A 23,003-nucleotide genomic window follows, 5' to 3' on the forward strand; every position below is an offset into this window, starting at 1 on the left:
AAGTCGAAAGTTGCCCTAGCTAACTCCCAAAAATGGCCAACTTATTTGGTTGAAATATATTGTCGACGAGAGAAACGAATGAGTCGTTGTCCTCCTCGTCAAGTTGGGGATTTAGAAATCGACATGACTATGTAACAAGTCGTCCTCCTCCTCCTCCTCCTCATCATTACCATAGCAAATTCCAGTAAATGAACCCCAAAATTAACTTCTTCAAGAAACTAGGAGATGCCATTAAGATTTATAATGCCGATTGTAAGAAGACGCAAAATAGGGTTACAGGTTATCCGAATCAGTACTCTTCTTCCTTTTTACGCTTTCGTATGTAGACGAAGACGGTGGATACTTTGTTGTAAGAAATGAAACAAGGGTGTGCATAAAAAAAAAAAATTAAAATAAAAAAAGAAGAAAGTACACGAAAATCATTTTTCCTTTATTTTTCTACGGGAACCATCATAGAGGGTACAACTGCTTAAGTTATTGTTTCTAACTTCACCATTTTATTTCACTTAATGATGAAGTAAGGCCGCGAACCTATCTAAGTATGACATTTTATCACGAAACCCTCCGTGTAATTTGGAGAGACCTACCACATTTTTTTTTTTTTTTTTTTTTTTTACAAACGATAGATTTGTTAAATTAGGAAGTTAGCAGAGTTCGACCCACGCGTGACGCAAGAGTAACACACATCTTCACCGTTGTGGTATAAGACCGCTTGCGGATAGAGCTATCACTTATTATACTCCTTTTATGAGAAATTAATACCTAATAATTTTTTTTAGAGGCTGCTTTCATGTGCGGCGGGCTGTGCTGTCTTGATCAATGGACAACCCGCTCAAATTCTGATTAATAATTGTGTCAGAAACCCTAAACGGGAGCACTAGAACTAGTAAACAATTAAGATAATCTGATTAGGGTATGAGGGAAATCTGTTCTCGGTCCAGCAAGTGAGTAGTATGCAAGTATATGGGCTGGATGCTCGACCGCTAATGCCTCCCCCTGCTGATCAGGAACATCAACTCTTCTGGGAGGAAACAACTCGATATTCCAAAACGGGCGAGCCATTTCCAAAAGGTCGCGACCAGTAGCAGATACTGTGGTACCCCTGCACCCACAAGTATCTAAGGGAAGTCAGTTGCATTACTGCATCAGCGAGTGCACCCTCGCTGAAGCAGCAACCCCTCATTTCCAATTTTTGCAGGCTGGGGCAACCCTTTGAGAACTCCAAAAGACCTGCATCAGATTCCCCAACATAACCCAGAACCATCCGTCTCACATTCTGACTGTATTGGCCAACGTAACTCAGTCCGAGGTCAGTCAACCCCCCAGGACGGAGATACAGAGCAAACCTTCGAAGCTGCTGGCATCCCCTCAAAAGCGCTCGAACCCCATTGTCAAGTGGCAAATCTGTTATCGTCTCTTCTTGGTCAAGCAAGAAAAGGCGAAAATCACAGAGATTTCTGGAGTGAGTCCCAATGTATTCCAGAGATGCATTGGTGATGTCCGATACATAAACAGCCAGGTATACGAGCTCTAGGCATCCCTGTGCCAGGGCCATCAGACCCCGTTGGGAAACAAGGCAGTCTTCGTCCTCCCTGTCTTCATCTGCATCCTGCTTAATTCGGAGCCTCCTTAGTCTCTTGCAACTCCGAGCAAGAACTTCTAGTCCTCTATCTCCAATAACATTCCTCGTCTGCGCATAATAGAAACAATTTTAAGTTCATATGTAAGTTTCAAATACGATTCCTACTTCAAAGAAAAAGCATTCAAGACACTCCTGATGATGTATGGATGTGAAATAAATCTTCCAAATAATAGAAAATTTACAAGCAAATGCATGAATTCCTCACCGTTTCCCACCTATACTAAAAATTCACACAGAAAACTTATTGTACATAGACACAGTCGCACATGCGCATACGCATACACACGAAAGGGCAAATCAAAAAGCAGACAAAATGGTTTTGTAATCCTACCTCCAGAATTTCCAGGTTGGGGCACCTTTGGATTAATGTGCAATGGTCCTCAGTGTCCAGATAAGCATGAAGGAGATCGAACTTCTTGAGAAGGGTTGCAAATGGGAACACTATTGGTATGTCATCCTTTCCCATGTACGTTAGACCCAGACGGCAAAGTTTTTGGGGTAAAGTTACAACAGAGTAACTCTCGGATTGCTCATTGAAGAAACCCCCTGAAAATTCTTCCAAGACAGCTGCATGACGGAAGAAGCCAACTAGTTCCAAGATTTCGAGATCACTAATTTTCACAGAGGTTAAGGAGCAGCAGTTTTTGGCTATGAGTTCAAGGTCTTCGAATTGGACTTTGATAAGATCCGTCATATAAAAATTCATAGTTTCCAGAACAGTGTTGTTCTCAGCAAGCTCGTGTAGCCAGTTGCCATCATACTCAACTATAAAGCTCTCTTCCAAAAACAAGGTCCTCAAATTCCTATAAAAGCATATAATTATAAATAAAAAAAACATCAATAATGTATCTCCAGATGACAGTTACAGGAAAAATAGTTAGTTGAGAATGATTGCAAAAGCTGCATTAACATGTCTACAAGAACAAGGATTCATGTGGATGAGGGCATTAACACGAATGCCTTCCAAGAAAGCTCCAAAATGCAGCATGCAAATTTCTCTTCCTTGTCCATAACCATGATAGAAATATTTTGGTACTACAGGTTGAAGAAACAGGGGAGTCGAGGAGGACCCCAAATGTGAAACCTCGAGAGTAAAAGACCGTCACTCCCGAGGTTTCAGTTAAGTTGGGGTCAGTCTTAAACCACAAGCGACATATTTGGGCTCCTGCAGAAGCATTTCTTATGCAACTTCAAAAGTTTGGGGATCACAAAAGTGCTAAGAACTGCCTGAAACAAAGCTTTCGCCGAGCAAATTACAAACGAAAGCAACATGCTGAATTGTGTGATACATAATGAAAGAATGGATGACCCATAAGCAATCCCTGCAACTAAAGTTTTTAATCAGCGATTAATCCATACTGCTGCAGTCAGGCTATAAAAGTCCCTAGTCCAAACACAGCATTATTCCGATTAGTTCGTTACTCGAAAGAAAAAGAGTAATAAAACTATGCAGCATGAAAGAATAAAAATTTGTCCCTCAATTTTTACAAAATAATGAATGCATCCAACGCTTCTGATTGAACCCGCAACAAAATTCACCGCAAGTAAGAAACTTTCACATAAAGTTGTGAACTTTACTACCTGCAGGAGCGGCCGATGTGCCAAAGCCCATTGGTGGTAAACCCTGAGCACTTGTCGAGATTAAGCACCTGGAGCACGTGCCCACGTGACTGAGCCAGGAGCTGAAGGTCCAAATCCCTAACAATCATCCGCCGAAAGTGCACACACTTCAAGTGGTGGAAGGAGTTGGCGATCTCCGTCACCCACGGCGTTACAAACCCTCCCCAGCTCTCCGGAATCAGATTAAACATCGCCGCTCGGCCTCCCCTACAGCTTCAGCGACTCCAGGTGCTGAAACCGCTGCCGTAGCCGATCGGGGCTCGTGGTGTAGCAGAGCGCGATGGTCACGTGCTTCCGCGTGATCCTGCCGAGCTCGTACCACCGCTTGCACACCAACGACACGGCGTCCCGGTCCTTCGGGTCGTGGAGATATGGCACCACGCAGTCCATCACGACGTCGGAAATCCTACACCGCCCGTTTCGATCCTCCATCGCTAAAAAGAGACGTCGCCGATGAAAATACTCACTGAAAAAACTCAAAACTGCTTTTTATAACAGAAAAAAGAATCAAACCGACAACGCAGCACCGCCGTTTACAAAATCAGAATCTCAGAGATGCTGCAACGTGTCAAGAAACGAGCAGGGACAAGAGGGAAGAGAGAGGAGCTAGAAAGCACGATCTACAAAAGGAGGTTGTAAATACAAAAGAAGGATATTGAAAATGGGTATTGCTATTTGCAGATTTTTTTTATTTTTTATTTTATTTTTTTAATGAACCTTGCAATCTAAGAAAGTTCAAATTATGACAAAGTTAGATTTCATCACTTATGAACTGTTCGTTGGATTAGATTCTCTTATCTCAATCTCATTCGTTGAAAGATACAAACTCCCACTTCGTCCTTTGAAATAATTTGATTTTCACATACAACACAACAATTTACCTAGCACCAATTGGTAAATTAGTATCATACAATTTTGAAGAAAAAAAAATTATTTGAAAATTTCACCCACCAATGCCCATGAACATTAAATCAATTGAAATTTTAATTCTTATGAAATTTAAAACAATAATTAATTAGCCAAATTGCAAGAATATGTAAGAAGAAAGAATTAAAAAATAAAAATAAATGAGAGTATAAGTGTATTCGTATGTGTATTCGCAAGTGGAGGGAGAGTGATGAAATTTTGCTCATATGGGTTGCTACTTTTTTTTGTTGGACCCATTGTTTTTTTGGGTTAGATGTAGCCCAATTTTATGCTACTCAAGAAAGAAAATTGCTAGCCCCGGTGATGAATCTAACTCCATTTTCCGGCTCATTGGACATGAAATTTCTCACTAAGACTTGAAATGTAATAGCCTCACAAGCCCACATTGGAGATGCTCTAAAGAAGATCAGCGGCAAAAAGTTAACAAGAATGTATGAAAGAGATAAATAAGTGTGTGGACAACAATATCCTAAATTATTAGCAAATTAGTTTGTTTTTCGTATTTAATTTTATTAATCCAATGTCATCTTCTCATTACTCCGACTCGTGATTAAAACTTAAAACTTTGATTATGATCACGGGACTCTATTGTATCCATGAATGCATGTTTGAATCAATTGATTCCCTAAGTCATGGAACTTGACAATGATAAAAAGGCTTTCTAGCTAAAATGGTAAAGATTGATTTAACTATGCTTCACTTTGGTCAATGAGATTTGAAATCGATAAAGGTGGTTTCTGAGTTTATTCATCGACAATCATTTGATCATTTCGTAAAAAATCTCCATTAAATAAGAAACAAAAAAGACAAAAATACTCTCAATTTAATAAACAATTGGCTAAAATGATTTAACAAAATTGAGAGTATTTTTGCTATTTTATCTTTATTTAACGAAGATTTTTTTCCAAAATGACAAATCTATCGATTTTAAATCTCAATGACTAAAGCGAGTAGTTTCTCAAAAACCATTTTAACTAAGAATAGATAAACTAGTTTTGGCTTTCAAAATGTGCTTTAGCTTTAAGCAAGGTTTGGCTTAAGGTTTGTTGTTGCTTTCATAACATACCTGCTTACAACATCAAATGAATTACGTACCCATGAAAAGAGAATATGCACAACATATATACATATATATATATGTATGTATGTATGTATGTATATACGTATGTATACTTTTTGCATGAACGCCGGCGCTGATGAAAATTTCCCTTTGGAACCCTACTTACACTATCACAAACTTGCATTCTTGTATTACTATTTCATTACTTAGATTCACGTAATTATGTGCTTGTGACACTCAAGAATGTATTTCTTTACACCACATAACGCATCATTATTCTATTAAAAGATGCATTGCTGTAAAGTCATATTACTTTTTTAACTTAATATTTACATCTTCTTAGCATTACCCTATGCAAGAACTCTTAATCCCGAGTGATTTTTTTTTCATCTTTAAAAACTCCCGTCCTTGGTTACAACCATCAATCCATCAACTAAGAGAGCGCGTTTTGAATTAAATCAGGCCACAGCTCAAGAAATCAGATAATATTGTTCAACAGTTTGCGATAAAATTGTCCCGTAAGACGGAATCAGGAAATTAAGTGACAACTTTATACCTCGAAGAGGCAAAGCCAGACTCGAAGTCAGTTTCTGGAGCAAACGAACCATTGAGCCTTGAAATAACAGCTTCTGTAGTAATCTGAAAGTACTCTTATTTCTTCCAAAAGCACAGCAAGAACATCGTAACAAGAAGAATGAACGGTTATCGGCACAGGACGGTTCAAAATTCAAATTTCATTCATTCAAATTTCTAATCATGAACACCTAACAATGGAAGCAGAATATGAAACAAAGCCATAGGCCGGAGGGGGGCTAATTACACTTCCAACGCCCAAAACTACAGCAACCTATATCTACTTTCTGTAAAACTGAAAAGCACTGACCTACATAACGAAACGACGGACAGACACCTTTCGACTATTCATCACCCCTCTTTACCCTATAATCCGAACAAAAGGCGGCACCTTTATCTTCCGAACAAGGTCCATCCAGCCCACTTGATCCCTCTTCCTGCATATTAAAACTGTCGTGACTGCTAGAATTATCTAAAACACTTGCCATATTCGATATCCCAGGCAGTGAAACCAGACCCATGGCTGCAATGCTGTTTGCAATCACGTCAACGTCCCTGGTTCCACTGTAGAGACCCCGGCTCCCAGCAACAAGCATGTTTCGATTCTCATGCGCATTTGATAGCATAGCAGGCAATACATCTATCAGCTGTGAGCCATTCTGGGTCGAACCACTGATTAGAAGTCGCAGTGTCTCTCTGGCACCTTTCTCCAGCATAGAATCAGTTTCAGGAATGTTCGCAAGCTTTGAGTGCAGGGGAGATATTGCTGTTGAAATAGTGGGACCAGCGCTGACCAAGTATCCTTGACCCGACGAGCAAATATCGATGACTGGAATGTGAACAATTGGGTCGCACATCAAGGGTGTGAAAGTTGGGATCTGCTGAGAAGTTGGCCTTGCTAGCCTAACCAGTGGGTCTGGGAAAAATGCAGGGAAATCAAGCAAGGGGGAATCGGCCAAATTAAGATGTGGTTTTGTTGACAACATGCTCGAGGGCATATTGGGCGGCAATAAAGATGAAAGTGGCGGAAGCAAAGCTGATTCCGTCAATGAGCGGGGGAGTTCAGGATGTTCTGGTGAGTACTGCAAATCCGATGAACCTGGAGGGCACCAACAATAGTAAGGAGATAACAGAGGGGTAACCATGTAAGGAACTTGTGATGCAGGGTTCAGGGTCGGTGGACGAGCCAATTTCCCTAGCGACTCTAGGAAACTTGAAGATGACAACGAGCAACTTCTGATAGTTTCTGGACAACTGTCAGTTTCAGCATGATTTGAACAAGATGAATCGATTGTGATCGGTGAAGCAGTTGTTGGGTTGTCAATGGCTGAAACTAAGATGTCGCCTCGCCTCCTTAGCTTCTCCCTGGTAATATTCCTCAGAGAAGACAAGGTTCTGGGCAGATCTTTGAAGGAACTTGACCTTGGGCTCAGGCGACCCTGAAATGATGAATTTGCCTTCATGGACTGATTGACACCATGTCGGGAACGCAGGGATTTTGATGATGTGGATGAGAATTGTCCGTCTTGAGCTGTATCAGATGGTTCTGTGGTGGTATCCAAATCAGAAGGTGAGCCTGCAGAACTTGACACACTGCCACCTACTGTTGAGCCCACTAGATAGGAACGTAGGTGAGTTGCAAAGCAACCAAGGCGAGGTTCACTGATTCCAGTTAACTCGGCTATGGAGGGCTTCCTCTTGAGCAGATCCTTCATCTGTTACGGGGGTGAAAAATCAATTAGCAACCACATTACCAGACGAATACACAAACAATTTACATTGAGTTAAAACTACTGTTGGAACCAAATATATCAATCAATCTTACGTAATTTCTATACTTTAGCATACCTTTGAAAGCAATTCAATTCCCAAAAGTCTTGATGTCTCAGAGCACCAAAAGTATAAACTCTGGCCATCTGGGATTTTAATAAGGAAAGACCGGCCAGAATTGTCTGCTGGAATTTCATTGATTTCTACAGCAAAGCACTGGGATTTGTTATGTAAGGTGCACAGTCTATCTATACGACCATCATCCCCAACGAATGAAAGGCGTAAATTTGAAGTTGGCAAAACAGTAAGATTTAAATTGCCCCTGAGACAAAATAAAAAGTTAACGAAAGCTTAGAAACAGAGTGTGTATATATATAAACAATAAATAAATAAACACAACTCCTCAACCAGAAACTACATTAGCCAGACAGTTGTGCTTTGCTAGTTTCAAAGGAGAGGAAGAAAGCTAAGCATGTGAACACTAAGATTGAATAGGCACGTCACTCAATATTAATCTAATTGTACTTACTCAACTAATAAAATTATTTCGTTTTTTTCCTTTTGTGTTTTCATCGACAAGAATCCAAAACAATTTGAAGGCCTCACAGAAAATGGCATCTGTTTTCCATTCTAAGAAAACAAATCACCAAGCAGGATCACGAAAAACATTTTCCTTGAAAGTTAAAATATGAAGCCCTTTAAAATAGCCATCACAAAAACTATTATTTAGAGATGTATCAACGTCAATTTTGTATCTTGAAGCTAAAAAATCCGAAAACCCGATGACTAAAGAGCTTCATATCCAAAAGTTGAGCTTGCCAATGGCCAGCATAAATCTACAGTACACAACCAATGCAAAAAGGTATATCTTCCTGTTTTCCACTGATAAATGGGTTATGAGATAATTGTACTTCTATCAACCAAAAGCATTTCACATAAATGTTTGTCTGTAAAATGTAAATATACAAATAAACAGAAAAAATTCAAGTAACACGCTTCAATACACCATGACTGGAAGAAAGTAAAACATAAAGTAGTACGTTAATGTCCAATTCAGTTACGACTAGCTCGATGTTAATACAGAAACATATGCTTGCAGAACCAAACAAACTTCTGGAAGACGGTAGGCAGAAATGACATAACTCTGAAACACAACAACCAGTCACGCTCAATTTTGATTTCCATCAAAATGTCAATCATTTATAGTTAGAAGGCAGCAGCAAACTATATAATATATAGGATCATGAAACTACCTTTACTTCCTCTTATTTCAGAGATCATATTAGAATACTCCCACATTACCTACAAGTCAAAAGACATATTTACTTGGAAGATGAACACATTGTCACTATTAATAAGCTAAAATATACTCCACTATATCTACGAAAACATTAGTTACTAAAGATACACTCCTCACAATGTAAGATTTGTTCACAAACTCAATACTATTATCAAAATTCCTTCAACTCAACTTTTGTTATTTTGTAAACACTAACGTCTTAATTCACCCGCAAGTTAAAGTTAACGATACGTGCCAATGATATTAAATAGTAAAAGTAAATAAGAACAACAAACAATATCAGAATAGCCATAAATTGATTTATGAACAAAAGACTAATAGGTAATGATAAACAAATGCAGAACAAAGAACATTCAATGGAAAGTATATGCTTCATTTGAAATCATTCTGCTTAAACATTGTGAACAGATGTCCCTTTCTTCACATAAACTGATTTAACAAGTACATCATTAAAACTAACCTCCAGAACGTCTCTCCAAGTCTGACTGCAAAAACCACCATGCAGTACAAAGTGACATCAAGATGTAGTACTTTTTACAAGAAATAGAAATCCGCAAGTCAAACATGGTTAAAATGATGGTATTTCCCATGGCTACCACAATATGCGAGTGTGACTACCCTCTAAATCCACGATCAGGAATTCATGACTCCAAAAATTTTGTCACACTTAATTATATGCTAACTTTGGTGATCCAAAATATCTACCATCTTGACTTCTAGTTTACGATTTTTTGGCATGAACATGATAAATGACACATTAAGCTTTTGAAGATTATGATGTTTTCTTAAGGAAGAAACCAAAACATAAAGGACATTTGTCCTAAGAATGTCTTCTTGCATTCAAACTTGTAATTGAACATTCAGTCTATATAGGTGAAACCCCATTGTTCATTGTTCCGGATCCCATTTCCATTCGGTGATCCATAAAAATCTGTATGTTAGGTAAAGTAACTAAAGTATGTCCCAACCGATATGAGAGAGACAGAGAGCTTTCCAATCAATTTCACGGATAAAATTATGTTGCTCCACTGAGTTTTATAATTATCTGAAACAATATTCAAAACTATCTTAAGTGAACTTTCCTAAATAATTCTCTAAACATGACCAATCAAAATGCATGCATACAAAGAACCACAGAGACTATTACTCTCTTAAGTTGTAATCAACATGAAAAATGCAGTCCAGTCTCCCACACACTACACGAATGGATAAAAATCAAACATGCACAAGCACACAACTAATACTTCTATGCATAGTGGCCTGGAAATTAATATTGTACAAATATGAACTTACACGCATAAATTAAATGTTTGATTAACTGCGAAACATCAGACATTACTAACATCAGGAATATTTTAACCCAGCTGCCTGCATGAACTGTTAGAAGCATGACTGTATAATGCAATCAAGTAACACAATATAACCGGTCTAACACGTATTTGAATCATCGTATATGCATCCAATGCAGGGACGTGAGACCAAAGATTCTAGCGTAAGACCAAATAAAAACGTAATACTGGCAAATCATAATATCACGCATAGAATGGTAGTTGATAGTTTCATATCAAAAATAGCTTTTCCCCCAATATTAAATAAAGTATGGAGTGGAAGAGACCAGACTCAAAATATGATTCTGGGTTAACCCCATTTCAATAATACGTCAGCAAAACAATGAATAAAGGTACATTTTTCTGAACTTATGTGTACATGTACATGATATACACCACTGCAACATCATCATACGAGAACGAATTGCCAGACATGAAATTTTTCAGTCAAATGAATGGGGGAAAGCAAAAAAAGAAACACAGCAATTAAATCGAAAGTCGATGATTTCCAGCAAAGGTATCTAATTGCACAGACAATCAGTTCCTGTTCAACTATATAAACAAGCCAAAAAAAACCGAAATAATCAATTACAAACAACATTTCACACAAACAAGCACACGAAACAAGAGCACCAAGGGATGTTTACCTTGCAGCAGTGGGGCACAAGAGAGTCCCTTGCTTGTTGATCTTCCCCACACGAATAGAAACGAGAGGTATACAGAAGCACCTCGCTAGCATTCCAACTTCCGCTGGCCCGAAATGCTATTCATCAAACACAAACTGTGAGATAATCAATTTGCAAAACCAGAAAACAATAATCCATAACCCCAAAATTGTTCCAACATTTCGACAGATTTTCACCAGCAAATTCACCCAATTCACCAAAAACCAATGAATGGCAAAACAGAGCTTCAATTCAATCAAGTTTGATCATTTCTATCATACCTGACTCAATTGAGCTAACAATCGATCCTCTGCGACGTCATTCGAGGCATTCATCTTCAACAGCGGCTTCAACCTCTCGTCGGCGCGACACGCGCCCATAACCTGCATATCAAGCGCTTCTAGCCACTGCAAAACGCGGTCCTCCCGATTGCTCTGCTGGAGCAACAGATCTCCATCTCCTTCGTCAACAAGTATCCCCGTCAACCGCTCCTCGAGCCCAGTCTCACTCCTCGACGCCGGTCCAGCGGCAGAGCTCCCCACACCGTTCGTGGGGGACGAGTTCTCCAATTCCCCACCGTTCGATTGATCCCCAACGCAATCGATCTCATCGTTCGTGAGTAAATCTCGGTCTCCACGGTTAGTCATCGCAAACAATTGGGGAAATTTCCCAGAAATCTCAAATCGCCTTGATAGATTTGAAACCCTAATCGAATTCAATTCTTTTTGTTAAATTTAATTTAATTTTTTAATTTTGGTTTCCAAATCTGAATCGGAAACCCCGAGCCGATTGAGATTGAATCCGGAAAGGAAGATTGAATTGCCGGTTGCGTGGGTGAAAGGGGGGAAGAGAGAGAGAGAGAGAGAGAGAGAATGGAGGTTTTTTAAGAGAGAAGACAATAACTCTGCTGCAAAAATGGAAGGACAAGTAGTGAATGGGATCGGTTTTTATAAAGAGAAGGATTATCCAGCCTTCTTATCTCTCTTTCATGTCATCCAATTTGAACAATTAGTGTTAAATCACATCAACATCTTATATTAATTTTTCTATAGAGATAATAAGACAAAAAGTAATATGTGAGAGGAAATGATGGAAAGGAATAGGAGGCTAAAAAATCCTCCTCCTTTTAACAATGGAGGCATTGTCTGCTCTCCTATTTGGATGTCCTTCACATCCCTTCCTATTTGTACGGTCACGATTAAGTTATGTCAATATTTTATATTCCTATTTTTTTTAGTCTTATTATCTTTATAAAAAAAAAATTAATAAAAAATATTAACGTGATTTAACCGTGATTGCACAAAATAAGAAGATATGAGCAGGACATCCAAACAGAAGGGCAGACAATCTGCCTCGTTTATAAATACAGGTGGAACTTGGAAGGGGGTTGGACGATTACATGGATGCCTCCTTTATTATAAATACAGGTGGAACTTAGAAGGGGATCAGGATCCTCTCCTAATCTAAGGATGAGGATCCTCATAATTAAGGGATGTGGGCCGTTAAATGAAAATCTAACGGTTATAATTATTATAACTTTAAAAAAACATTCTGTTTGTAACCGTTGAATTTTCATCCAACGATCCACATTCCTTGATCATAAGGATCCTCATCCTTTGATTAGGAGAGGATCCTGGTCCCTTAGAAAGGGGTTGGACGATAACATAAGGCGGACTTGAATGCCGTCTATCAAATTCAGTTTTGTGTCCGGTCTTCAGATCCGTGCGTGATTGCATAGGCACCACGTCAGCTTATCAACCTCATGTAGGACCCGAGTGTTCATTGGGAGTAGGGAGAGGGGCCCACTCTGACACGTCAGTCGTTTAGCAGATCGAGATCATTTGATTCAGCAACTGAAAGCGAGTGAGCTCCGGCTGCGTCGGATAAGAGGGTGGCTGCTAGCGTGCGCGTTGGATGCGATGGTTTGAGGAACAACAAAACAATATTATTTTATATGGTTTTGGTTTTTTCTTCTTATTCCTTTCTTTTTAATTTATCCTAAGAAAATTATATTCGATCAATGCGTACTAGTGACTCAGAGAATTTTCAATAAAGATGTCAAAAGATGAATTTTAAATATTAATTTAATAGTTAACATGATAATATGAAATTTTTTTAGTCCTCCAACTCATATATCTTTTTGTTATAATTTATGAATGATATTTCTACTGGTATTCCAATTCGCTTGTAATTGATTAGTCTTATATTCGATTCTTATCAAAAGTGAATTTGAACCACATTATTGCTAGCTCATTGTGAGAAAAAGATTTAACTCACTCCCTCACCTCTTAGTGTAGATAATATAGTTTGTTAAAAAAAATTATGAATGATACTTGGAGGACTCATTTTTATGAAGAATGCAACTAAAGTAAATTTTTAAGATTTATAATTGATGCATTAATGTGCCCCACACAATAAAATAATTAAAAAAATTGATAGCACCCATTTTCAAAGGTCAAAATTGACAACAAATGTTAAAGTAACTCTCTTAAAAGTATGACTCTCCACGGACTCTCTTGTACCTCATGTTACCACAATGTGTTATAATGTTGACATGAAAATTAACCTTAAACTGTGAGGTGATAGAGTTCGGAAGGTCCCACTTTGAGAGAGTTTCCTTAGAATTTCTCAAAAATTTATGGGGTGTGTTAATCACATACCATTTTTTACTTTTCATACACCCTATTAATTTTGGGTACTTCTCACACACCTTATTAATTTCGGGCGTCAAATCAAATAAATTGAAAAAGATCAAATGACATAGATTAATAAGAACTGTGTAAAAAGTAAAAATGGATGTGTGGATGCACACCCCAAATCTATATGTCAATTCACGTAAGATTGACATATCAGTCAGAACTTCTTCCTACCTTCATATTTGATTGCGCAACATTCTACTTAAGATGTCACATTTCCTTTAAAAATGATCTTAGATGTATTGGCAACCAACTTTTATTCTAATAATATTTCTAAGTGAGAGGTTTTAGTTCAATTCTCGCTAAAGGCGAATTTGAACTACATTATTGTTAGCTCATTGTGAAATTTAGCCCACCCCCCTCACTTAAGTGTAAAATATCATTTGTTAAAAAAAAAATCGCAACAAAATACAACTTTAAACACGAATAACATTTTAACAATTGGAGTTTAATCAATCAATGAACTTTTTTTTTTTTTTTTTTTAACGAAAGTGAGTATCAATACCGCATTAATTGCGTCAACTAAGAACATCTTCAATCTCGTTCTCTGTCCACCTTTTAAGATACAGATTCTCCGAAGAGTTCTTAAATCTAGGGAGCGAGAAAAGAGTTAAAATCGCTAGCCGTTCGTTTTAGTAGTACTCGTCTCTAACTTCTATGAATAACAACGGTGAGATATAAGTTTAAACTAATTTCGGTTCCAAAGTTACTCGTGAGAAAATCTAAAATTGTTAAGGAGCTACATCTGTAATCATGTGACAGCTAAGCCAAAGCTCTTTCCGTTCCAACCGGCGTCTCCACCAACGACGATATGAAGTAGCTTCCTATCACTTCCTCTTCTTTGGTTCTCTCTGGTATTCATTTATCAGTGCTTCGACATCTTTCCAGAAGAGGCCCTCCACCAAAACTCCGTCCTTGGTGAACCTGAAATGTTACCAAATTTGAAAAAATACTGATTATGGTGTATGTTGATCTCTATATGCACGAGTATGGTCTTCAGAAGTGCATGTTCAAGTCTTGGTCTGTATGTGTGCACGTGGCGTTTGTGTGTGTGTGTGTGTGTGTGTGAGAGAGAGAGAGAGAGAGAGCGAGAGAGAGACCACTGAGTAACACTCTTGGTGAACTGCACTGGTTGATTTGCAGAAATCGATTTGGGGTCTGAACTTGCTATCACAAGAGTGTACATATCAGAGAACCTTGGCAATTTGGAAGAGACCACCAATCCAGTGCTTGTGAACGAATCCTGCGTGAATAATTTGCAACTGAATGAATCTTACAAACTTTCACCAAGGCAAACGTTTAGCTACACACTAGACATTAATTGATGAGTCTAACTCATAAAATTGTAGGAACAATCATATATTAATATACATATTGCACTTCAGTGTAAGCCTGTGTGGTTCAACATAGAAGTTGTTCATCAAATTGTACAAAAAGAAAACAGTACCGTAAATTGCTTACGCATAGGGTTCAGTTCAAAATGGTAAATACTAAAAAGAAAAAGGAACTATAAGATCATACAAATCAACTGATAAGAAAAAACATATATGTGATAAAAGAAAAAGTAATTCTGTTTAACTATAAACTACATCAAAAAAGACCAGTGGTATGAAAAACTGAAATGTCAGTTTGAATCTATTCTCACGACGGAACAAGAAACTCTCAAGACGCATTTGAGTAGAGACTTTTTCATATTCCACCCTACTGTGAACGCAAGATTTGATGCATTTGAGCATAATGTCTGAGACATGTCCCGGTTACATAATGCATATCCAACAAGCAACAGGGGAAGATACATCTCATCAAAGAACAAGAATATATCATATATTATCATATATAGACATTCGGGTCCTTTAGACTTTAATAAGTCACCACACAATTTCCAGTCAAACAATACCAAGCAAACACCCTAAATCTAAATTGCAGGTGATAGAACAACTATTCGGTGGCAGAAGGTAAAGATTTGAAATCAATGGGCTGCCCAAGAAGGATTGGACCAACATTAAAGGCGACTCGATATTGGTTGTGGACGGTGTCACGAGTTCCTGAGCTCGAACCTATGGAAATTGAGTACGGATGGATGCAACAGTGATATAACAACTGAAGCTAGACATAAAGATACCTAAACATAGTGTGTCCTATTATATAGGCTCATATCAAATTCATCAAAGCATACCCTGTTTGCAATTAGATTAGCAATTATCATCGGCTCACATACGGGCAAAAATTAATAACCTAAAAGCAAAGTATCAACATGCTATCAAGAATTTGTAGCGACATTTCCAATAAAAAGGAGAAAACATACAGCGGGAGGATACGTGAAGAGAATGGCATTCTTCTCCTTGGTGAATATGATCAGCTGCAACAGCACATTGAAGACTATATACGTGCCAAGAGTCAAAGATCAAACACATTTGAACCCAACACCCATACAACACTAAAAAGAACAAGGATCGAAAATTCGGAAACAAATCAGGCGTTTTCTCATCAACCAAACAGAAACTCAAAGCATATAAACAAATACAAACACAAGCAACAAGATAAACTAGGATATAAGACGATGCAGAGGATGAGAAAATCTCGGTTTTCGGGGAACTTCTTCTTGTAAAACTGAGCGAAGAGAGCGATTGCGATGATGATGGTGCCCAGAAACAGCCTCACATTGCTCATCCGCACGTCCTCCACATATCCGCGCCCCGTCACAATCTGTTCGAATTGCAGTGACAAATTCAACAAAAAAATAACCAAAAATTAAAATAAAATAAAAAATGGAGAGGGAAAATGGATCGAGAGGGAAGAGCGAGTAACCTACCTCGGTGACGGACTCGTCGAGGATGTGTTTGATAGAGTGGTGGTCGAGGAGATTGGCCTTCTTAGGGTTTTTGCTGGCCGAGTCTGATTTATTTTCCTGCATTTTCTTTGGGGGAGATTTTGGATTGGAGGACTGAATTTGACGGGTTTTGTCTCTGAGAGAGAAGAGAGAGGATGAGTGGGTACAGTTTCGGTGGGATCGCTGATGCTATTCTATTGTTAAGGATTAAGTTCCGTTTGGCATTGCTTTTTTTTCCATCAAAAACTGCTTTATTTTAAAGTTAAACAGTAAAAAAATATTTGATAAAAGTAAAATATGTTGCTTATTTTAAAAATAATGGACTCCAGATAGCAGCTTTTAAAAACAACTTGTAGGTTGCTTTTATAAGTTGCATTAATAAAAAGCAGAGTTGAGCTTATAATACGTATTTCAATTGTTGTAATATCTTCATTAATATTTAAAAAATAACATTATTTGCCCTTCACACGCATTTTATCTCTTAGAGAATAAAATGATTTTTACGACCTACCACTACAAACATTAACATTAGACTAATAACGCCATTACCACCGCCATTGTTGCCACTACCATAATCATAACTGCAACCGCCACCACTGCCGTCATAACCATAATTGCCACCATTGTTGCCTCCACCACCATCATAACCGCCACCATTGCCACCACAACCACAATCGCCAGCACCATCATTACCAACGCCCCTAACACCATTGTTACCTCTATACCCCAACCACCACATCCAACTATTAACGCCACAACCATACCTCCACTATAACCACAACCGCCACCACTGCCACCACCAGCATTACCAACACCCCTAGCACCATTGTTACCTCTACACCACAGCCACAACTGCCACCACCGGCATTACCACCGCTCCTAGCAACATTGCTACCTCTACACCCCAACCATCACATCCCACTATTAACATCACCACCATACCTCCATCATTATTGCCATCATCATCACCATCGCAACCACCACCGTTACCACCGTTGTCTCTGCCACTACTGTTGTCTCCCCACTTCTACTACTATGTCCATTTTGTCATTTTATACAATTATACTACTTTTATATTAAAATTTATCAAACGCTTTTACACTGCTTTTCTTATTCACAACACTTTTAAAATACAATTTACCAAACACTCATATGCTTTATTTTACAGTTGATTATTCTTAAAACACATCAAAATGAAGCCGACCATTAATGACTAGTTTGAACACCAGGAGCGGTCTGATCAAATAAGGGATCAGACCGCAATCATGCTTACCAATATGGAACTGACTGAACAGGACAGGCAGGACGGCTTTGCGGATCTGTGATCTTGATTTGGCAGCAGTTCAAAAACATTATCCATCTGAGGTTGAAAACCAAGGATTTAAAGGCCCGGTTGATCAAAGGATGGATACACGCACGGAGGGAACCAGAACCGGGATAAGCCGCCCTTGTTGGGCGCGGTAGAAGCTTACTCTGTAGTTGGTCTGAAGGAGGTGTTCCACTTCTCACCATCGATTCTTAAAAGAGCATAGAATATTAAACTGGCCCTAAATACCTTTAATTTAATAAACAATGGTCTTATTTAGGCGAACAAACTCAAAGACAAACTAATTTTAAATGTCAGAGATCCAAATTAGAAGTTATGTCAATACTGATATCATTTTGGCTTCAAAGTGATAAGAATAAAATAGCATCAGTCATCAGACTCTACTTTGTGTTCATTCATCAGAAAACCAAAAACAAATATTTTTTTGAAGTCTAGAAGTAAATCGATTCAAAATTTAGTTTTAAATCAATAACGAGGTATAAAACTGAACACGATCCTATTCTGTTTTTAAAAAGAGAAATATCACTAAACCATTCCTTTTTCAGAAAAAAGAACTACCTATAGACCCAAAAGACCATAAGCTAGTAGGCAAATACCAAACTTTTGATCTTATGATTCTTATTTGTTGATTTTATTCATGTTAGGTCTCCTTTTGAATATACAATTATTCATATGGTGAATTATGTCCATATGTAAAGCGTACACTAATAAGATAATCCCAAATTGATCCCCATAAATCCCTTGTATTCAAGGTTATCGGCTTACCAACAATGGCAATACATTTCGAATAATAAAAATTTGATCCTGCAATTCCTTGATAACATCATGAGATGAAATAATTGGGAATCGGGGTCGAAGCGAGTGACAGAAAAATGAACGACGAAAGGTTCACGACTATGGAGGCTTTGACTTTACTTTGCTAGTGAGCAAGAACCGAGCACCCTTGACAAGTTCCTCCTTAATCATGAACAGAACGGCAGCTGCAAGTACACTTTGGACTATTTTCGTTCCCATCCCTTTGTAAAACCCGTATAATCCTTCATAGCGAATCATCTTTAAAATAGCATCTGATGTGCCTGAAAGTAGAACAAAAGAATACGCAACATCATGATTCACGAACACGAAACTTCTATATCTGAAAATATACTGAATCGAAGTTTTTAGTTTTGAGGTTAAGTCAATCAAATGTAAAGCAGATTTTATGCAGGATACGAAGCTCTGGCTAACAGTTGAAAGTTCCAACCTTTATAGTGTTGCCTTTTGTCACCATTTGTAACCTGTTTTGCTTGAAGCCTCGACTGGAAAAGCAAGAGACTCAATAAGAATTTTAAACTATTTAACGTAAAAATACTAGGAAATAATGGATGAAATCACAATATAACGTTAATGCAAAGCAAGTCTTGTCTATTCCCACTTTCCCAGTCCCATCTTCTCCTTAATCTTTTTCGATTTTAAGGAGCTTAAAAGTTAAAAACTTCAAGATAGGTCAGTCCGGTTCGTCAGCAGCAATCCATTCACATTATAACTCAAGTGTGCATTGCTTCACAAATTTAGATCTGTATGTGTGCATTACCTTCACAACTAGAAGAGGATATGTCACAACCGTAGCCCCTAGTTTCGCCAAAGCACCAAGAAGAAATATCTAGCAGTATTAGGCAATCTATTAGCTCATACGGCAATCAAGAGTGAGTAACATAATATTAGCATTGTAAGTATTCTGATAAAAAGGTTATCATGAAATATTTACAGAAGGTTACCGATGCTGAAAAGTTTAAGATCTAAATGAAACCTAACCTCTAAAGCAGTAATCCCATTGTTACCCTTCTTATTCAAGGCACGTCTTTGCTTCAGCTTCTTCAGCATAGTTTCATACAGCATAAATTGCATGGAAGGATTACTCACCTGTGATCAAAAGCAGGAACAATTAATCATACTCCCTTACCCTGTATAAGAGTCACTTCTCACATACCATGATCAATGTCGGGAAAACACCTCTCCAGAAGCCGAAAACTCCACCTTCATCATAAACTTCCTGAATCTGTATATGTTCCATATAGAGTTAAGAAAAGAATATGAAAAGAAATATAGCTGGCACTGAAGCCCAACTTGTAAAACTCAGAAAACCGAATTCAATATTGAAATCAACAGAAAGACTACTATCCAGCCCACTCCTCAATACTTATTGTTGTAAATTTACCCACGGAATTACAAATTCACCATATATTTCAGTATCTACAGTGCACGCACTTCCTTCAGTAGTACTACTAATAGGTGAAGGACCAGTCGTGTTTACCATCAACAACCAGTTTGGTTCAAAATTCAGGAATTTCAATTAATAGTTAGTTGGTTGTAGTTATTTGAATGTTCTCTTTTGTTTCGAATCATCTCTTCAATGGTTATTTGAATGTCTCTCTTATTCATTTAAGTTACATATCACGCAGTCACGATGTTTGATACAAACGTTTCAACCCATGTTATGTAGTACTACGCAACTATATAATACTTATTCATCAGCAAATATGGCCCAGTTACAACCCCCCCAACCCACCACCACCACCACCAACAAAAAAAACATAATACCAACCGCATGTGCCGTGCCGAATGGAGGAGGCTCAGCTGCAGCAAGGATTTCTTCATCTGGAGCAGTTAATAGCTCCTGACCAGGCTGGGACTTGGCGGATTTTTTATGAGTCTAACAATGCAAAACAAGAACAAACGATAAATTAATAACATCAAACTTGTATACTTAGTGTGAGAGATGCACAAGCTCAGTTTGGTAAATTAGCAACACAGAAGGATAAAATAATTTGGTGAAGTTGGTAACTAACATCACAGGCATTTCAAAATTCTGAATCAGTTCTAAATCCTGAAATGAAGTGTTCTTCAACGGTCACTTTTAACAAAGGCAACTACCCACATAAGACATTCAAATATAAACTATCCTGTCACTTGATTTGGAGATTCAATGAAATTTGAGACTAATGTCAATTAGCTTTTTCATTTTACCTGCATACGCGTAACAATTACCCATATAGGATTTGTGAACAGCACATTCACGCACCTACAGGAATAAAATTGAGATGACGTTTTCAGCAACAAATCATATGACTAAGAAAAAAACTATCAATAAAAAATATAGTTCTGCCAAAACTTTTCTGTTCTCTTGATCCGCTTTTTCTTAAAAGCTTTCAGAAAGAGCGAATGCAACCATTTGAGGAAATGATACCTTTATAGCTTTGAATATATAAGAAACAGACAATGTCCCGAGGCCCATAATCATATGAATAAAGAAATACCCAGATAATGCAGCAACCAAAAGTGAAGAGAGCATTCCGACAGACCCATCACCAACCCCCATCTTCCTCCGTTCAAGAGCAGCAGCTTCAGCCTTGTTCCTGAATATTTGATAGAAATAATAGTAAACACCCTGTACCAATAAAATCGCAAGTGCATAAGAAACCATATAACCAAATAAAAAATTATTTATGCGGATTTACACAATACATGGTTTATAGGTAACCTACTTTGTGAGAGAAGAATATAAGTTGCCGTATATCATGTAACACAAACGAAGTTCTGACTCAAAAGACGCTACAAAAAGAGCATTAAAGTTTATTTAGCTAACGATGGGAAAGCACATTGCAGCAGGCAGACTTGTTTCACTTTGTTATTCACAAGACTGCATAAGCATAAACAAAATGCTCAGGGTTGTCTCCTTTTATGTAATATTAGCAGTTCAAATGCTTTCATTGATGATGCAGATCAACGCAAACTGTTACCATCACTAACTCGCAGAAAGCATCCATCCGCTAATATCAAATGGACTCAAATTTATGTTTTGATTAGGTGTAGTGGTGTTCAGGGAAGCCAGCCATGCCTCCGTAGGTTTGGGCAGCATCCATCACTAACACATGATTTATCAAATGGACTCAATTTATAAAAACTAATGAAATAAATAATAACTGTGCCAGTACACATAATATGTTTTGATTAGGTGTAGTGGTGTTCAAGGAAAAAAGCCAGCCATGCCTCCGTAGGTTTGGGCAGCTTCACGCACACAGCCTAACAATGGAGGCTAGATAATTTTGGGATAACACAATTGCAATCACTAGGACTAACCAAGAGGATAACTTATCAATGGTATCTGTTATTTTGTCCTACAGGATTCTGGCCAATCGAAAACCCAAGTAACACCATTGCTCGGATAGTATAAGAGATGTCCTGTAAATAAGTCCACACTGCTCTACAATCTATTTAATTCAGTTTCCGCTCCGTTAGAAACAGTTCCAAATTTCTGCTCTTTCCCATCAATTCCTTAGCTAGCAAACAATCAATGTCAACTTTGTGCAATAGTTCCTAAGAGCGCATATAATTTCGCTCGCTCCATCCTAGTTTCTAATCATTGTAACAATTAGAATGAAATTACTATTCGAAGAAGTAAAACAATCCAGCAAAGAGCTTCACCTGAGATGCTGCCGTGCCCACCAACGATGGCGTCAAACCTCCATACAACCGTTCCCATCCTTCATTTTTTATAACCTGCACATCAAATTCACACACGCGCCAAATAATAAAATACGGTGAAACAAACAGAGAAACGTGTCCTTTCTCAGATTTTCCCGTCCATTTTCTCAGCAACCAAACAAGGTAAAATACTAAAAGTTTACGAAAACTTCAAAACGAAGATGAAAATTGGAAAAGGAAAGACCTGACATATGTGCTCCACAGTTCCGAGTTTCTTCTTCTTCTCCTTCAGATCACGGTCCGTTTGTTGACGAGTATTCACCTGCAGCAGATCAGGACCCAAAAAATTAACCAAAAATAAAGAAAAACAATTACGAAAGGCGCCAGAGTGGAGAAATTTTGTACAGTCTGAAGAGGATAGGTGATGAGCTGGGCGATGATCCCGCCGCCAGCTCCGGCGAGCCCATTGATCAAAGCGTCGGACATATTTGCTCGAGAAAATGTTTGTGAAGGTTTCCTATTTTCTCGGGAAAATGTAGCGAGCCATCGAGGGTACGGAGATCTGAAATTTTTATGGTTGTTGGGAGAAGGGTCTCTGACTTTGGCCTTATCGAAGGTACTCAGAAAGCAGTCATGCTGATGGCAATCGCGATCGGGGCCCGCCTCATCGGTTAGTTGTTCCGTTCAAGAAGGCTTTTGACGTGTGGTCGGTTCTTTTCCTTTTGACCATTTTGCCCTTCAATTTTGATTTTGTTTGTGAAATATTAAATGAAACTTGAAAAAATAAAAAATAAATCTACA

At 38.2% G+C, this 23,003-nt stretch overlaps 3 protein-coding genes and 1 pseudogene across 3 annotated transcripts; all 4 read right to left on the reverse strand.

Moving 5' to 3' along the window:
- Nucleotides 1-855: 855 nt before the first annotated feature.
- LOC137735301 (coronatine-insensitive protein 1-like) lies at nucleotides 856-3,700 on the reverse strand (annotated as a pseudogene).
- Nucleotides 3,701-5,968: 2,268 nt separating this feature from the next.
- Nucleotides 5,969-11,763, reverse strand: LOC137733759 (uncharacterized). The gene is made up of 4 exons (XM_068472938.1): nucleotides 11,167-11,763; nucleotides 10,868-10,983; nucleotides 7,671-7,914; nucleotides 5,969-7,537 (listed from the first exon to the last, which is right to left on the reverse strand). Exons 1-4 carry the CDS (start codon nucleotides 11,530-11,532, stop codon nucleotides 6,167-6,169), a joined length of 2,097 nt encoding a protein of 698 aa, XP_068329039.1. The 5' UTR covers nucleotides 11,533-11,763; the 3' UTR covers nucleotides 5,969-6,166.
- A 2,277-nt stretch (nucleotides 11,764-14,040) lies between these two features.
- On the reverse strand, nucleotides 14,041-16,592 carry LOC137734828 (signal peptidase complex subunit 2-like). The gene is made up of 5 exons (XM_068474120.1): nucleotides 16,394-16,592; nucleotides 16,136-16,287; nucleotides 15,887-15,968; nucleotides 14,682-14,824; nucleotides 14,041-14,505 (listed from the first exon to the last, which is right to left on the reverse strand). The coding sequence occupies exons 1-5, from the start codon at nucleotides 16,493-16,495 to the stop codon at nucleotides 14,409-14,411; spliced, it is 576 nt and encodes a 191-aa protein (XP_068330221.1). The 5' UTR covers nucleotides 16,496-16,592; the 3' UTR covers nucleotides 14,041-14,408.
- A 1,736-nt stretch (nucleotides 16,593-18,328) lies between these two features.
- LOC137734136 (peroxisomal nicotinamide adenine dinucleotide carrier-like) lies at nucleotides 18,329-22,793 on the reverse strand. The gene is made up of 11 exons (XM_068473431.1): nucleotides 22,608-22,793; nucleotides 22,447-22,524; nucleotides 22,203-22,277; nucleotides 21,035-21,165; nucleotides 20,745-20,799; nucleotides 20,323-20,430; nucleotides 19,708-19,776; nucleotides 19,533-19,640; nucleotides 19,312-19,380; nucleotides 18,982-19,036; nucleotides 18,329-18,814 (listed from the first exon to the last, which is right to left on the reverse strand). The coding sequence occupies exons 1-11, from the start codon at nucleotides 22,686-22,688 to the stop codon at nucleotides 18,633-18,635; spliced, it is 1,011 nt and encodes a 336-aa protein (XP_068329532.1). The 5' UTR covers nucleotides 22,689-22,793; the 3' UTR covers nucleotides 18,329-18,632.
- Between the last annotated feature and the right edge of the window lie 210 nt (nucleotides 22,794-23,003).

The sequence above is a fragment of the Pyrus communis genome, chromosome 5 (genome assembly GCF_963583255.1).
Source record: "Pyrus communis chromosome 5, drPyrComm1.1, whole genome shotgun sequence".
Classification (NCBI taxonomy): Eukaryota; Viridiplantae; Streptophyta; class Magnoliopsida; order Rosales; family Rosaceae; genus Pyrus; species Pyrus communis.

Bases quoted from the DNA above. Each gene is read 5' to 3' on its own strand.
- LOC137733759 (XM_068472938.1), bottom strand. From the start codon at position 11,532: ATGACTAACCGTGGAGACCGAGATTTACTCACGAACGATGAGATCGAT. The intron at 7,915-10,867 runs GTAAACATCCCT...ATTTTGTCTCAG, and splicing joins TTGTGCCCCACTGCTGCAAG to GGGCAATTTAAATCTTACTG. The intron at 7,538-7,670 runs GTATGCTAAAGT...CCCCCGTAACAG, and splicing joins GAATTGAATTGCTTTCAAAG to ATGAAGGATCTGCTCAAGAG.
- LOC137734828 (XM_068474120.1), bottom strand. From the start codon at position 16,495: ATGCAGGAAAATAAATCAGACTCGGCCAGCAAAAACCCTAAGAAGGCC. The intron at 16,288-16,393 runs GTAGGTTACTCG...CAATTCGAACAG, and splicing joins TCGACGAGTCCGTCACCGAG to ATTGTGACGGGGCGCGGATA. The intron at 14,506-14,681 runs GTCTCTCTCTCG...GTAACATTTCAG, and splicing joins ACCAAGAGTGTTACTCAGTG to GTTCACCAAGGACGGAGTTT.
- LOC137734136 (XM_068473431.1), bottom strand. From the start codon at position 22,688: ATGTCCGACGCTTTGATCAATGGGCTCGCCGGAGCTGGCGGCGGGATC. The intron at 19,777-20,322 runs GTTGGTATTATG...GAACATATACAG, and splicing joins CATTCGGCACGGCACATGCG to ATTCAGGAAGTTTATGATGA. The intron at 19,037-19,311 runs GTAATGCACACA...TTGCTTTTCCAG, and splicing joins ATCCTCTTCTAGTTGTGAAG to TCGAGGCTTCAAGCAAAACA.